A 15,242-nucleotide genomic window follows, 5' to 3' on the forward strand; every position below is an offset into this window, starting at 1 on the left:
ACGCTCGCTCTCTCAAAATAAACTTAAAAAAAAAAAAAAGAAAAAACCCTAAAATTATTATATAGAGCATGATACACTTTACATGAAATACATATAGTTAAATATCAAGTGTCTAGCTTTCGTCCTAATAGATTTATGGGTACTTAAGAATATCATTAAACCAAATCAGTTAATTAAAGAAAAGTTGGCAATGCCTGGACTAATTATGAGAGCATGTCCTGAATCAGAGGCCATTTTTGGGGGAGGTGCAGCGGTGGGAAGCACATGATTTCCAATAGGGAAAATGAAGGGGGAAAAAGGTGATATATTAGTCCCAAAGAGAAGTGCATATCCTTGGAGAAGAAATCTCAAAGTAACCTTCCTAATTATGATGAGATGTCATAAGACAGGCATATGCCTCCAGCCACGACAAAAGATCAGAACAATGGGTCTTGTGTGCCACCCAAGACAAACTTAAGGAAAAAGTGATTTCAGTAAGAGATTTAGGACTCCAAAACTCTTCACTTGATCTAGCAAGTTCACTTATTGAAAAGGAGTCCACTGAATGGATGGCAGTGTAGAGCCATGTCCTAACCCAGGATTTATGACCTTGGCTTGTGCCAGACATAGTCTTTTACTTTGGATTCTAGATCACTGTAACCCTAGGAAGGCATAGAATAAATATCAGGAAAAATTACTGAACCCCTGGCAGTGTTTACTTACCACTTCTATCCTTTATTCTATTACACTTTGGACAATTTTGTAAGCAGATAAAGTCCAGGTGTAATAAGGAGCTCTATGTTTTCTTTGCCTTTAAACATTTAGGACCACTAAATGTTTAGGACAAGGGTTTTGTTGAATACATTTGCAATCAATATTTACATAGTAAAATTTGTTTTACTTAATAATTTAAGCATCAAAGGAAGTCCTAATAGTCATGAATGTTACTCTCCAGCCATAAAACCCCATGAGCACTTCAAGTCCTCGGATCATCCTTCAGCACGTTTGTCTTGGCTTGAGCCCTTTGAAGAGACCATCTATATTCGCATAAGGCCAGCTATAGGCATCTGACATATGAAATGATGGTAACCATGTTTCTTGGTTTCCTAAGGACACGGTCACACATTACTGGGAGCTGTATCATGACTTCACCACCACCCAAGTGGGAATGCACGACATTGTCCGGAGCTTCCGGCAGACAATGGACCAATACAGCAGGGAGCCTGGGAGATACAGGTGACCACAAGACACGCTTCTGTTCTTCACGGGCGTAGGGTGTGATCTATAGCTTATCCTTCACAGCCAGGCATTCTCGAGAGGCTCAAGTTATTTAACAAACCTCCATAACTACAGTGTATTATAATTCAGTTTTGCCAGGGCCTGGGATAGTCTTTCATGTTGTTTTCACTTTGCTCATTTTCAGTTTCTTTTTTTGTTCAGACAATGCGCATCACAGTCCTTCACAGAATTTTGTGAAATTAGCTTAAAATACGTAGTCTAAATGTTAGTCACTGACTATTCTACTTTTAATCATTACTATTTGGCCTGTTAGTGTCCAGTGTCCAGTATGAATCCAAATGTTTAAACTAAACTATTAGATCACAATGGTTAGCAACACAGCTTTGGAATCAGATGGACCTAAGGTAGAGTCCTGTGTGTGACCTTGGGCTGGTTCGCTGAGTCAAGTCCCACTTTCTCATCAATTAACAGGTGATAGTGAAACCCTTTTCAGGCTTTTGTGAGACTGCAAGAGATAATGTATATGAAGCACTTAAAACAGGGACACATGAACTCACTAAATCTCTTCCTATGTTTATATACATCACCCAGTAGCATCAACAGGAGTTAAAGAAATTTCTCCTCCTCAAAGTAGGTCCTCTGATTGCTATCCCCATACTACAGATAAGGAAACTGAGACTTGAGCACAAAGGCAATGGTCACACAGGTAGTAATGGCAGGGATGGAACCGGAGCTGAAACACTTGGGTTCCAGATAGTGTGCACTTACTTCAAACAGGTGAAGTCAGCACTGATGTAGGTCATTTCAGGCTGATGTCTTTCCCTAAGAGTGTTTGTTTTAAAGTAAGCTCTACAACCAACGTGGGGCTTGAACTCATGACCCCAAGATCAAGAGTCACGTGCTCTACCAACTGAGGCAGCCAGGCATCTCAAGGGTGTTTTTTTTTTTTTTTTTGAGAGAGAGCAACAGAGCGCACATGCGGGACTGTGAAATCATAACCTGAGCCAAAATTAAACGTCAGATGCTTTTACAAATTTTTAAAAAAATGTTTATTTTTGAGAGAGAGAGTGCAAATGAGGGAGGGGCAGAGAGAGAAGGAGACAGAATCTGAAGCAGGTTCCAGGCTCTGGGCTGTCAGCACAGAGCTGGATGTGGAGCTCAAACCCATAAACTGTGAGATCATGACCTGGGCCGAAGCTTAACCGACTGAGCCACCGAGGCGCCCCTCCAAGTGTTTGGTTTTTAATAGCCAAGGGTCACCATGATAATAAAGTGAGACTTTATAGGGATTCAAATAAAACGGGAAGATTTGGGGGGAAAACCCCTTCACATGATATGCAGACACACACTGCAGATTCTAAGTGTGAGGAAGATTGCTGAAGAGTTCCTGGAAGTTACTGAGTTTTAAATTTTTTTTTTTCAACGTTTTTATTTTTGGGACAGAGAGAGACAGAGCATGAATGGGGGAGGGGCAGAGAGAGAGGGAGACACAGAATCGGAAACAGGCTCCAGGCTCTGAGCCATCAGCCCAGAGCCTGACGCGGGGCTCGAACTCACGGACCGCGAGATCGTGACCTGGCTGAAGGACGCTTAACCGACTGCGCCACCCAGGCGCCCCAAGAAGTTACTGAGTTTTAATCAGATTTAGAAAGAAAGAACAATATTGACTGATATCCAAATGTATTTTATGTTTATTTGGAGAGACAAAGAGCATGAGCAGAGGAAGGGCAGAGAGAGAGAGAGTGAGAGAATCCCAAGCAGGCTCCGTACCTCAAGCCTGACACATGGCTTCAACTCAGAACTGTGAGATCATGATCTGAGCTGAAATCAAGAGTCGGATGCTTAACCAACTAGGGCACCCAGGCGTCCCCAAATGTATTTCCTCTCAGGCACGGCATAGTATTAGGCTAGTCCTTGGGTTTATCGTCCATGAGAAGTGAGAAAGAGTCCAGGTGAGCAGGCATGCCACTACTTGGCCATGTGGCTTGATTCTGCTTCCTAGCGAGCCCAGCTGGATGTGGGTAAGAGTCCAGCAGACGGAAGCAGCTGCAGAACGCTTCTCAGTCCCCTGACGGGCCCTGAGGACACTGCACCCTGCCAACTCTTCCAGGTTCATGGGGATTGAAGCCTACGGAGAGAGCATTGACAGGACCATGATGTACTACGGGTTGCCTTTTGTCCAAGAAGCAGATTTTCCCTTCAACAATTACCTCAGTGAGCTGAACGCTCCTTCTGGGAACGGTGTGTTTGAGGTTATCACATCCTGGATGGAAAACATGCCAGAAGGAAAATGGCCTAACTGGATGGTAGGTCCTCATGCCTGATCAGCACGCCTGGGGCTGTGGTGCTTGTTGAATAGTCACCCCTAACGCGAGGGCTAGGTCTGTAAACAGGCGTCACCCTTCCCTTCATCGGTGATTCTTCAGGGAGCCAGGCCTATGCCAGCTTCTGACCAGGTTTTTGTCATTTTTCTTCATTCTTTTTCTTCTGGTTCTCAGACTAATCTTATCTGTCTTTGAGTTTGCTGACTTCTCTGTCAGTTCAAATCTGTCCAGCCCTTCTCAATGAGTTTTTCCTTTCAGTGCTCATACTTTTCAACTCTGAAATTTCTTTCCGGTTCTTTCTTCTATCCTTTTTATTGACAGTATCTATTTGATGAGACACTGTCCTCACACTTTTCTTTGAACATATGGATAGCAGTTGACTTAAATGTCTTTGTCTGCTAGGCCAGTGTTTCTTCATCCACATTTTCTATTGACTGCTTTTTCTATTACAGGCTGTATTTTCCGGTGTTCTTTGCATTCCTTTTTATAGTTGAAAACTGGGTATTTTAAATAATGTAGTAATGTAGGAAAATCCCTTCTCTCTTCCCTGGTGTTTATTGTTGCTGTTTCTTTAGTGACTTCCCTGGATTAATTTTGTAAAGTCTGTACTCTTTGTTGGGTGTGGCCGCTGAAGTGTCTGCTCGGTCAGATTATCAACTAATGATTTGAAGAGATTCCTGAAATACGGTGAACCATGAAGTCTCCCAGCCTTTGCTGAGGGACTGTGTGTGTTGGGGTGTGCTTTCGACACTTTGGCAGGCAGTTGGTAGTTCTACCTTAGTCTTCACTTTCTGCTTGCACTGAGTTTCAAGGTTAGCCAGAGATGAGAGATTAGAGCCTTCTCAAGTCTTCCCAGGGTATCTGCACATGTTCCAGATTCCAAGAATCTGTCAGAGCCTTTCAAAGGCTCTTACGGTCACCTCATTCCCCAGCTTTTAAGGTTTTTGGTCAGTCTCTGTTTAGCCCCAATTGGCCTATTTATACCCAATTGGGTATTGCCTGAGGCAATACCTCCTCAGGCAGATGTGATGCTAAATAACTGTTGCTGATTATTTCTGGCCAGTATCCCAGGGATAGGGCATCTTTCTAATTAAAAAAAATTCCAACTGAAAGCGAGTGCTAGAAAGGTCAGATTGGGACAGTTCTCTAAATGGAGCTTTTGGTGAACTCTAAACCTATTCTGCCCACCGTCCCCCCCCACCCCCCACTACCCGGTAGCTCTTGGTTTTCACAGCTACAGTAGTTGCTAGACTGAGGTTTTCAAGGCTATCGTAGATCCAAGGGGCAGGAGTTCAGGACCAGTTAAAATGACACAAAGCTTGTTTTTCTTGAGTAAATACTTAAGATTACTGAAGGCCTTTAGCTAGTTTCCAGAGTTCTGAAACAGTGGATTTTGTTTTTGCCAGCATTCTCCTTGAGATTTTGGAGGTCTTGATTTCAGTTCTGAAATTGAAAGTGCCCTAAGTCCAGAAAGTTTGAGAAACCATAGGGTTTCTTATCAAATGCTCTCGAGATAATGAAAATAAACAGAGGTGACATTTGACTTTCCTGACCATAGAGAAATAATTTACATTGGTCTACAAAAAGGTAACTGTAGATAGTTTTTAGTACATCTAAAAAAAAAAACAAACAACTCTTTTCGTGAAGTGTAACAACCAAGTTCTTATTCTTAGACTCAAACTCAAAGGCTGGTTTCGCATTATACCCTAATTTGAATAAGGGATATAACGTCTCAGAGCTTGTCGTTTCATCATTGTACACTGGAGAGAATACCTGACAGGGGAGGAGGGCAAGAAGATAAAAGGTAGGTGGGAAAGAATTTTTTTTTTAAAAGCTTATTTAAGTAATCTCCACACCCAATGTGGGGCTTGAATTCATCCAGGACCGAGTTGCATGCTCTTCCGACTGAGCCAGCCAGGTACCCCGAAAGTACTTTTTCAATACTAAAAGTCCATGCTCAGCAAATGCACATGAGACCGAGTTGTGGTATATGGAGAGAACTGCTAGGTGATTTAAATAAACTCTTAAGGGCTAGGTAATATATATCATAATATGTAATTAGAGAATTCAGCATAGAAATACCAAATTTAAAAACAGGAAACACGTTAGAAAATTTTCTCTTGGACTGTGTACATTTCTCTATAAAAGTTGATTTATCTTTAAAATTTGTTTTGAATAGTTCAAGTCACACACACACACCAGAAACTGCTCCTACCCCTTCCACCTGTTCCCTCCTTGTTGTGCCCTCAATGGGGTAAACATTTTTGTTTCCTGTCCATATTCTATCATCCAAATGTGTGAAAATATTAACATGCACCCTCATACATTTTATCACATTTGCAACATCACTGCAAAGTGAATTGTTAACACCATTCTGTTGATAATGGCCAAGACAGTAAATTGGTCAGTTACACAGCAAATAGCAAGCAGTAAGCAGCATTGGTACTCAAAGCCAGGCTTGCTGATACCATGGTACTCACAGCTAACTTTGTTTTTCTGCCTGATGAACTTTTTGTGCAATAGGGTAAGTTTTCCAGACAACTGTATATTAAGCTACGTCCTTAAAAATATCTGCCTTTCAGATCGGTGGACCGGACCGTGCCCGGCTGACTTCTCGTTTGGGGGCAGAATATGTCAACATCATGAACATGCTTGTTTTCACACTCCCTGGAACCCCCATAACTTACTATGGGGAAGAAATAGGAATGAGAAATATTTTAGTCACAAATCTCAACGAAAGCTATGATGTTGTAAGTTAATATAATCTAACTACATGAAACTAGAGAATTTACTTCTAGTCTACTGATGAAAACGATTATTTTGCTTTCCTTTCGTACTATTAGACAGTCACCTTTCTTTGTTGGGAGCTAAGAATACTGTTCCCTAAGCCGCACAACTGAATTTCTTGTGTAGAGCCCAGGAATCTACATTTTAAAGATGTTTTCCAGCTGATTCGTAGACATACTAGAATTTGAGAACCTGTGTTCTGAGTTGGGAATATTACTCAGTGCCCTCTACCTGGAACACAGAGGTCTGTACTGCTAGATTCTGACCACAGCACAAAGATTCTTCCTTTCATGTTAACAAATGTAATGCACAGCCCCAGACTTGAGTGGTTTTTGTTTGTGAGGCTATGGATCTCAAAATTGTGTTCTTAGGCGAACCCATAATAATTTGTATGGTTAGCTTGCAGTGTTGGAGATCCAATTTACCTAATATTTGGTGTACATTTCCTAAATTTGTGTGTGTGTGTTCACGTGCAACAACCAGGCTGAATAAAAGCGGGCAGAATTTAGGCTTACTTGTACATGGGTGCATACCTGAACTCATCGCCACTACACCACAGAACGTGTTGGCAATCGCACATTTTGAAATCCTACGTTACTCATTTTTAGGGAAAAGCTGCAAAGATTCTAAGCATGTATCAAAGTCCAGTTACCATAATCTATTCAAACTCAAGATGTCACTGTTTTCCAATTAAAAGTGAGAAGCCGGTTTATGTACTGAATGTTGAAGCTTTTTCATTATGAATACTAAGAAGTACAGGGAATTAAATAATTATGAAGTAAACCATGACCAAATTATATTTTTTTAATAAGTACTGTTTTCTCTTTATGGTCTTTTGACACAGGATACCCTTTTCTCCAAGTCACCGATGCAGTGGGACAATAGCTCAAATGCTGGTTTTTCTGAAGCCAATCACACGTGGTTACCCACCAGTTCAGATTACCACACTGTGAATGTTGATGTAAGTATCGATGAAAATGTTATGCTGATTCCAGAAACAGGAAATGAATTTCTGTGCTGACAACGAACAGTCACCCTGAGGGTGCCCAAGACCTTAACTGATGCTCTCTTTAAATTAATCACATAGACTTAGAGTTTTTAAGTCATGTTTTTGTGGAAGTACAGACTGGTACAGAAGTGCACCATGTGGAGTATCCTATGGAATACACAGCTATTCACTGGAATGACTTTGAGAACTTTGAGCTATTAAGGAGATTTTATGGAGGTCTTTCAGCAAGCCTAGCTATCTGTCCTCCTTTCCCGCCTTTGAAAGGAAGGAAAGAAGATTAAGGATAATTACCTGAAGAAACCACGATGTAACCAATTCCTAAAAGGAGCTGTTCTCAAAAAGCACACCCTTTGGCTACACTGTTTTCTATCATCGTAGTGGTCAAGGTTGCCAGATTCAGCTGGAGTTGCTGGAATATACGCATTCCTGTTTAGAAAATCTGTTTGCTTAACTTGGCAAAGGGCTAAGTACATTTCCTTGGACCAGGACACTATGAAATGGCTTCAGGTGGAGTCATGTTCCAGTGAAAATGTCATTGTTTAAACCACCTAAGGGAAATTCCTGGCATCCCATGAGACTTAAAAATTGTAAAGCAAAAATCTCCCCTTACCCCAATCTACTAAGTATTTTGAAAACAATCTCGTAAGATTTTGAAAAAATTACTGAAGTATAGCTGACACACAATATTATATCAGTTTCAGGTGTACAACACAGTGATGGGACGATTCTGTACATTACTCAGTGCTCATCACAGTAAGTGCAGCCTCCCCAGGTTATTAATCTGTTTTGAGCTTCACGCAAACCCTCCTGTTTCCACAACTCCCTGCTCCAAACTCCACAGAGGCTTCTGGGATAGTATTAGATAGGTCCTTGAAAACAAAAATATGTATTTTAACATTTGTGTTTGAGATTAAATGCATCTACTGGTTTTCAATTTGAGTCCAAGGGGTTAAGAAATCCTACATAAAAATATATATCAGAAAGATGAAAAAAGGTAAATGCAAATTAAAACAATTTTTTCTACAACATTAACCAAGTCTTTCAAATGATCAAGAGTAATGCTTGGAGGAATACTAAATCGTAACACAATGTCTCAGGCTAAGCTATTTAATAAAACACATCCATAAGAGCCCCTAGAGACAGGTAAGAATTTAATTTCTAAAAGAAAGTAAAATCAAGCTTCTCATAATGACTAAAGGCAGACAACCGAAGACAAGGAGTATCAAAATGCGAAAGTAAATGGATCGCCAAGAAAGACACATTTGAGAAAAATTAAGAGGATGGAAGAGAACACCACTCTTAACAGAAAACTGTTAAAGTAGAGGAAATATGGCAAACAGAAGACTTTGTTATTGTTATACTGTCTTATGGAGTCTCTTGATTCTCTTAAAAAAGGAATCAGAGGGGAGCCTGGCTGGCTCAGTGGGTGGAGCATGCGTCTCTTCATCCCTGGGGTCCTGAGTTTAAGCTCCACGTGGGGTGTACAGGTGATTTAAATAAATAAAAATTAAAAAAAAAGTGATTAGAGCGTGTAGGTATGTAAGACATCGTGAAAGACTGAAACAGAAATTCTAATTAGGGTGCTGGAAAACTGATCCAGAGACTTCCCCCAGAATGCACTGAAAAAAGGCAAGTAACAGTATAAAGAGAAAATTTTTGATATGCAATCAATCTAGAAATTGCAACATGAAATTCTAGAAGAGAACAGAAACCAGAGGGAACTATATATTCAAGGAAAAATGGCAAGAATAAAGAAATAAAGTCTAAAAATATGCGGAAACCAAAACCAAACTGCAAAACAGACTGCCCAAGCAAAGGACTGAGAACTGGACTGGCTTAAGCGGATCCTAGAACACATCAGAACTTTAATCTTTAACGCTATGATGGAAACTTGATTCTAAACCTACAGTCTTATATCCACTCAAACTAGCGTTCATGAATATAGTCTTGGAAAAGCATGCACCCCAATTTTACCATAAATAGCCAGCTTGTGAAAGAACCATCAGGGACTGAAACAAAACAAAAAGATGAATCTAAAAGAAAGACCGGATGTGGGGTGCCTGGCTGGCTCAGTCAGTAGAGCATGTGACTCCTGATCTTGGGGTTTTAAGTTGAAGCCTCACGTTGGGTATAAAGATTACTTAAAGATAAAAAAATGTTAAAAAAAATAATACTCGATGTATAAAACACAGTAAGGAAAGGAATCAACAGAACTTAAGGGTATTTTTTTGGTACATCATGTAAAGTAAGGTTAGTAAGATATTCTGGAACAAAAATCTTAGTGATTGATTTCTATATGGGAAGTGGCAGCAGGGAAGGGGAGAGAAAAGACAGAGAATGTGTGAGCGAGCAGGCTAAAGCATTCTTTTCAGGGCATGGACACAGAGTAACTCAACTGAACAATGCAGAATTCACTTCCTGTGGCACACTAGCACGCGTCAAGTGCAGAGCAGCTGGGGGCTACCACTTTAGCACAGATATAGAACACTTCCAGCACTGCAGAAGTTCTGCTGGACGGCACTGCTCCGGATGTTGAGAAAAGTATATTTTAAAACCGGCGTTACGATTTTAAGAGTGTCATTTTCAAAGAATAGAAGGAAAAATATTACATCAAACCAACCGATGTAAAAAGGATGAAAACAATAGTACAAATATAAATAAAAAATAAAATAAGGCTGTAGGAGTATGTCCAAACACATGGCAATCACCAATATAAATGGGTCAAATTCACCTATTAAAAGATAAAAACTCTCAGATTAAGGTAAAGAGACAAAATCCAATATAGAGACATTGCTAAAACAAAAAACGCACATATAACCTTTGACTTAGTAATTTCATTCCGAGAATACTTATATATGTGGAAAATGATAAATATTCAAGGATCTCCACTGCAACATTGTTTTTAATAGCAGAAGGCTCTGGAAATGATTTAAATATTTTATCAAGAGAATTAATTATGGTGACTTACACAATGGACTAGTATGCAGCTTTTAAAAAGAATGCACTGGTATCATGAGACCATCTCTACCCTGTACTAAGAAACAGAGTCCATTATGGTAGCATGCCTCCACTTGTATAGAGAAAAAGTATATCTACATCTGTTTGCAAAGGCACAGGACGTAGCATAAATAGCAATAGTGTCTGTTTCTGAGACAAAAGGTGAAAAGCGAGGGGATGGTGTTAGGAAAAACCTTATTTTATATATTCCTCTTATAAATGAATTTTATACTGTGTGCATGCATTTCCTATTTAAAAAAAATAAAGTTACAAAAAGCAGGTGTGGAAATATTTAATAGCAGACAAAATAGAATTCAATATGAAAAGCATTATGAGACCAATGTAATTTTCAAAAACTGTTAAAGAACATTCCACTACAAGTCATGATCTATGCATCTAACAATAGCGTCCAAATATATAAAACAAGTACTATGAGAAATGCCAAGAGAAACTGACAAATCCACAATTACAGCGAGACACTTCAACATACTTCTAGAAAGTAGACACAGATAATAGTTAACACTTACTGGGCACTTCTTATGTGAGTGGCACCGAACTATGCTTTTCCATGCATCATCTAAGGCTATAGAAAATGTTAATAGTAATTTGACAAGTCATATACATATACCATATACATGTACCATAAATACCTTTGTGCCTGATAACAGAGAATAAACATTTTTCAAACATTCAGTAGATGTTCACTGAAGACCACACATTAGGCACCTGCCCCGCAGTAACAACAACAATAACAGCAATGACAGCCACCACCGCCGCAGTCAACATGGCTGGCAAGAGTCCACGGAAATGAACATTACCACTGATTTGGCAACAGCTCTTATGAAGACTAATTTGGCATTATGTATCAAGTATCCATACTCTCTGACGTAGTAACTGTCTTTCTGTCCTAAATAAATAATCCAAATACGGGAGAGGCACTAAAAATATGAGAAAATATTAGAAAGCTGAATGCTGAAATGAGAGGGATGGTTTTAAATTTGGTATATCCATTCAACCAAACATTATCCTGTTATTAAAATGACATTTTACCATAATCACAGGAGAAGGCGCTTGAAATTAAATTATATATGTTCTATATAGCTGTGAAATAAACCCCAATCTTCTTTAATGGACACACATTAAAGAAGTATAATTTTTAAACTTTCCCTGTAGGCAGCATTTTGCTTTGCGCCCTGTTTTGCAACTTTCTGTTCACCACTGGCTACGTAAGGAACACGTGTCTGCTGAAGTTAAAAGAGACCTCCAAACTATTCCACAAAAGAGAACAGGGAAGCCCTCCCAGTTCATGGCCACAGTGGCAGCCTTTCTTCCAGTTACAATGTAGCATAAAGGGACGGTAGTTAGGCAAGTTAAACACCAGGTAACTTAGACACGGACATTGTTTTGAGATACCTAAAGTGGAGTCAAATTTGGTCTCTCATAACGTCTGGCCAAAATGCGAGCAGAACGCTGTGCACCCAATGACTCCCTGCATTTGCAGTATCTCTCGGTAGTTAAATAAACTACTCTTACCTACCTATCAATACTTACAACTTGGTAGTCATTTTAATGGGCAAAACCGAAGCAAACTTTTTTGGGAAATAAGTTCCTTATTTGATACTAAGACTACTAAAAACAAACAAACAAACAAACAAAAAAAACTGCTAACAACTATTTGAGAAGTGAATAGTTAATTTTTTCTTTTTTTTTTTTTAAATAGGTCCAAAAGACTCAGCCCAGATCAGCACTGAAGTTCTATCAAGAATTAAGTTTGCTTCATGTCAATGAGCTGCTCCTCAGCAGGGGCTGGTTTTGCTATCTGAGGAATAACAGCCACTCTGTCGTGTACACAAGAGAGCTGGATGGCATCGACCGAGTCTTTCTGGTGGTTCTGAATTTTGGAGAATCCTCACCGCTAAATCTAAAGGAAATGGTTCCCAATATTCCCACAAGAGCAAGCATAAGGTTGAGTACCAGTTTTGCCGACAAGGGTGGTGAAGTTGATACGCATGACATTTTACTGGACAAAGGAGAAGGCCTTGTCCTTGAATACAACACGAAGAATCTCCTTCATCACCAAACAGCTTTCAGAGACAGATGTTTTGTTTCTAATCGGGCGTGCTATTCCAGCACATTAAACCTACTGCACAGCTTGTGTTAAAGAGATGAAGACACTGGCGTCCTGTTCCCTCCTAAGCATGTGCAGTAACTTCACGCACCACAGAAGGTGGGGTAATACAACGTGAATGTAACAGCTTTAGAAAAGGTTCTCAAATGTTTTTTAAAAATAATAAAACTATCGCTTGCAGGAACTTGTAACTTTATTGAGCTAGCATCAGTGTAAGAGATGATCGGGACACCTGAGGACCCCGGACTAATGAATTCTAATGTGAAGAATGTTACCTCTTTTCATAAAATACAGACGTAGAAACTGGAGGACTTACTGCTGACGTGTCTAAAAGTGTTCATTAGCAAAGAGGCAGGACCTTGATTTGTAAACTTTTCAAAGGAAATGTCAGTTTGGACAGACAGAAACAGAGCTGTTCTGAAGGGGGAGCTGGGAGAGTTGTGTTGTCACCAAACCTTCCTTCACCCTGTCCTCCGTGTCCTTCTGAGGAGCACGGTTTGAAAACCCCTTTCCTAGGTTAAAGGGCACGTGTGCCAAAGGACAGAGCAGTAGAATCAAGTGAGATATACACGAGACAAAATGTGGATGGAGAAGCAAATTTTAAAAAATTACTAACTTAAAAAAAATCTCACTGTTGCTTACCCAATTGGAAATAAGACTATGAAATATTTCAGTGTGTTTCCAATTCCCATGGAATGCAGCGTTTCAGAATTTTAGGTATTTCTTAAGATTCTCGAAAACACTGGTGCTGTCAAGTCCAAGTTCCTCGTACAAGAATTTAATTTGGGCTGTAATCTAAAAGAAATGCATTTAAAAAATTAGATAAAGGCCTTTGTGGTAAAACTCGAGGGCTACATCTCTTTGTCTATCCATCTTCACCTAACCACAAAGTCAGCCATTTATGGCAAGTCTACTTTTATTTGGGGACAGAGGCAGAAGGTGCTTCCAAACAGGTAAGATTCCATCACTCTCTTTAACAGCGCTCACTTATCAAGTATAAGAGGGAGCCTTTTCTCGACTCAGCATTCTTCCTTCTGCTCTTGGGCCTCAGCCACAGACCAGACAGTGACAAAGCAGCTGTCATAAACTCTGCTGCAACCAATGAAATGGTGACAGTGACAGATCTCTACTTGGGCATCTGTCAACTGAGAGGGGTTTGAAAACATACCTTTTTGTGAGAATCCTCAATCACATGATTGCCTCCAGGCTGAATATCTAACACAACATTGGGGGCCTGGTAGCCTGAAAGAGTTAACATATGCAACAATCAGAAGGTTTGTTTGAGATTCATTTCTCCCCTTTCCTCTCAAGTACGCTATTAAAATAATAGCAAAGGAAAAAGGCATAAACTATCACCAAGTAAGAGATGGGAGGGGGCAAGCAGCAAAAGACAAATTCTGAAACAGAGAAAGCAATAGGAGGATGAGTGGCTGAGGACACTGGATGGAAGAAACTTGTTGGGCCACATGGAGAAGGTTGTGAAGCAAGAGGAAGCCAATGGCCCTGTGGAATCAGAGTCTTATGACCTGGAAACGCCAACTTTTGCAATGTGTAAGTGTGAGGCATGGAGGTGAAAACAAGGTGACTGAAACTTGCATGTGGGTCCCTTCCACCCTGAGCTCAGAGGGTCTTGCTAATAAGGAAGAAAAAGGTAAGAGTTCCTGTGCAATGAAATGGAAAGATCTAGAGGAAATTAATGCAGCTAGTTTGGACAACGAAGCTCCAGAGCAAAAGCTTTTCTAGAAGTTTCCAGGAATAATGGCTCAATTCATAGTGTTAAATGAATGAGTGTTGTATGACAGTATACTTTGATGTTTAAATTTATTTTTCTTTGTGCCTTGCCTACCTTATTTTAAGACTGTCCTTTGAAAAAGGGGCAAGTCAGATATAGTTATTAGGTATGCCTCAACTCACTAGTCAACACAAGAAAACCAACTGTCCAAACTCACGGGCAGATGATTTGGTCTGTGGCATAAAATGTACTACTCTGAGCAGTATGTGGTAGGTAACAGAACATTTAGCTATGCTCCCTGCTTCCAGGTGGTCTCCTACCTTCACCAGTGTCCTTAGCATGCTCCATAATGGCTTCCTTGAGTTTGTCAGTATAGTTTACAATTCCTTTCAGAGGTACACGCTCATCATTTTCATAAGCTGTGATGTGAATGGAAGGATAATGCTGAAAGAAAATAGGTGTACAAGATTTGCATTATTCCTTATGGTCCTCTTCTACCTTATAGGTTATGAAAAATAACTCCATTTTTTTGACCTAAGTGCTAGATAATTTCTTCTCATTTCATATTGAGAGATCTACAGTATCATAGTACTAGACCACTTGCTACCTGGAATACCCTTTTCTTGGCTAGTGAGACCATGACCACATCTAACCTATTCTGAACTATTACATTGAAACAAACATGGAGTATGAGCAGAGGTGGCGCTGAAAGGTGTTTGGGTATTATAAGCAGAAACAATCTAAAGCCCTACAAAATTCCGGGTCAGCATGGGTAAGTATTCTTTTGATTATCTTTTCTATCATTTTAGGATAGTTTATCAGAACTGTTATTCACTACCTGTGGTTTAATATTTTGATAGGGACAGTAACGTTTTATGTAGTTCTTGTGTTTTTCATCAGATGAAGGATTCCCCCATTCTTCTAATTCTTCTAATGTCAGAGGAAGTGTAGTATCCATCATGGTGTTGAGAACATCCAAGAAAGGTGCCTAAAAAAACAAACAAACAAACAAAAAAACCCCACAAAGCCAAAGAAATTTAAACTTTG

General features: G+C 39.8%; 2 protein-coding genes across 10 annotated transcripts in view; one reads left to right on the plus strand and one right to left on the minus strand.

Annotated features, from left to right (window-relative positions):
* SLC3A1 (solute carrier family 3 member 1) overlaps positions 1-12,643 on the plus strand; it is a 37,048-nt gene extending 24,405 nt beyond the window's left edge. For both annotated transcript variants that reach the window (XM_019827133.3, XM_003983937.6), the window contains 5 exons: positions 1,091-1,215; positions 3,329-3,524; positions 6,125-6,292; positions 7,174-7,290; positions 12,056-12,643. In XM_019827133.3, the coding sequence (XP_019682692.3) occupies positions 1,091-1,215; positions 3,329-3,524; positions 6,125-6,292; positions 7,174-7,290; positions 12,056-12,496 (1,047 nt within the window). In that variant the 3' untranslated portion in view covers positions 12,497-12,643. The remainder of the gene's footprint in view (positions 1-1,090; positions 1,216-3,328; positions 3,525-6,124; positions 6,293-7,173; positions 7,291-12,055) is intronic.
* Positions 3,919-15,242, minus strand: part of PREPL (prolyl endopeptidase like) — a 65,956-nt gene continuing 54,632 nt past the window's right edge. For 7 of the 8 annotated variants that reach the window (XM_045054165.1, XM_011281041.4, XM_011281039.4 and 4 more), the window contains 4 exons: positions 15,034-15,183; positions 14,516-14,639; positions 13,632-13,705; positions 10,612-13,258 (listed from right to left, as the gene is read on the minus strand). In XM_045054165.1, coding sequence (XP_044910100.1) covers positions 13,169-13,258; positions 13,632-13,705; positions 14,516-14,639; positions 15,034-15,183 — 438 coding nt within the window. In that variant the 3' untranslated portion in view covers positions 10,612-13,168. Of the gene's footprint in view, positions 5,448-10,611; positions 13,259-13,431; positions 13,435-13,631; positions 13,706-14,515; positions 14,640-15,033; positions 15,184-15,242 lie in introns of those variants that run through there. The other variant, XM_019827131.3, reaches the window with a different exon arrangement.

The sequence above is a fragment of the Felis catus genome, chromosome A3, assembly GCF_018350175.1.
Source record: "Felis catus isolate Fca126 chromosome A3, F.catus_Fca126_mat1.0, whole genome shotgun sequence".
In the NCBI taxonomy this organism is placed as follows: domain Eukaryota; kingdom Metazoa; phylum Chordata; class Mammalia; order Carnivora; family Felidae; genus Felis; species Felis catus.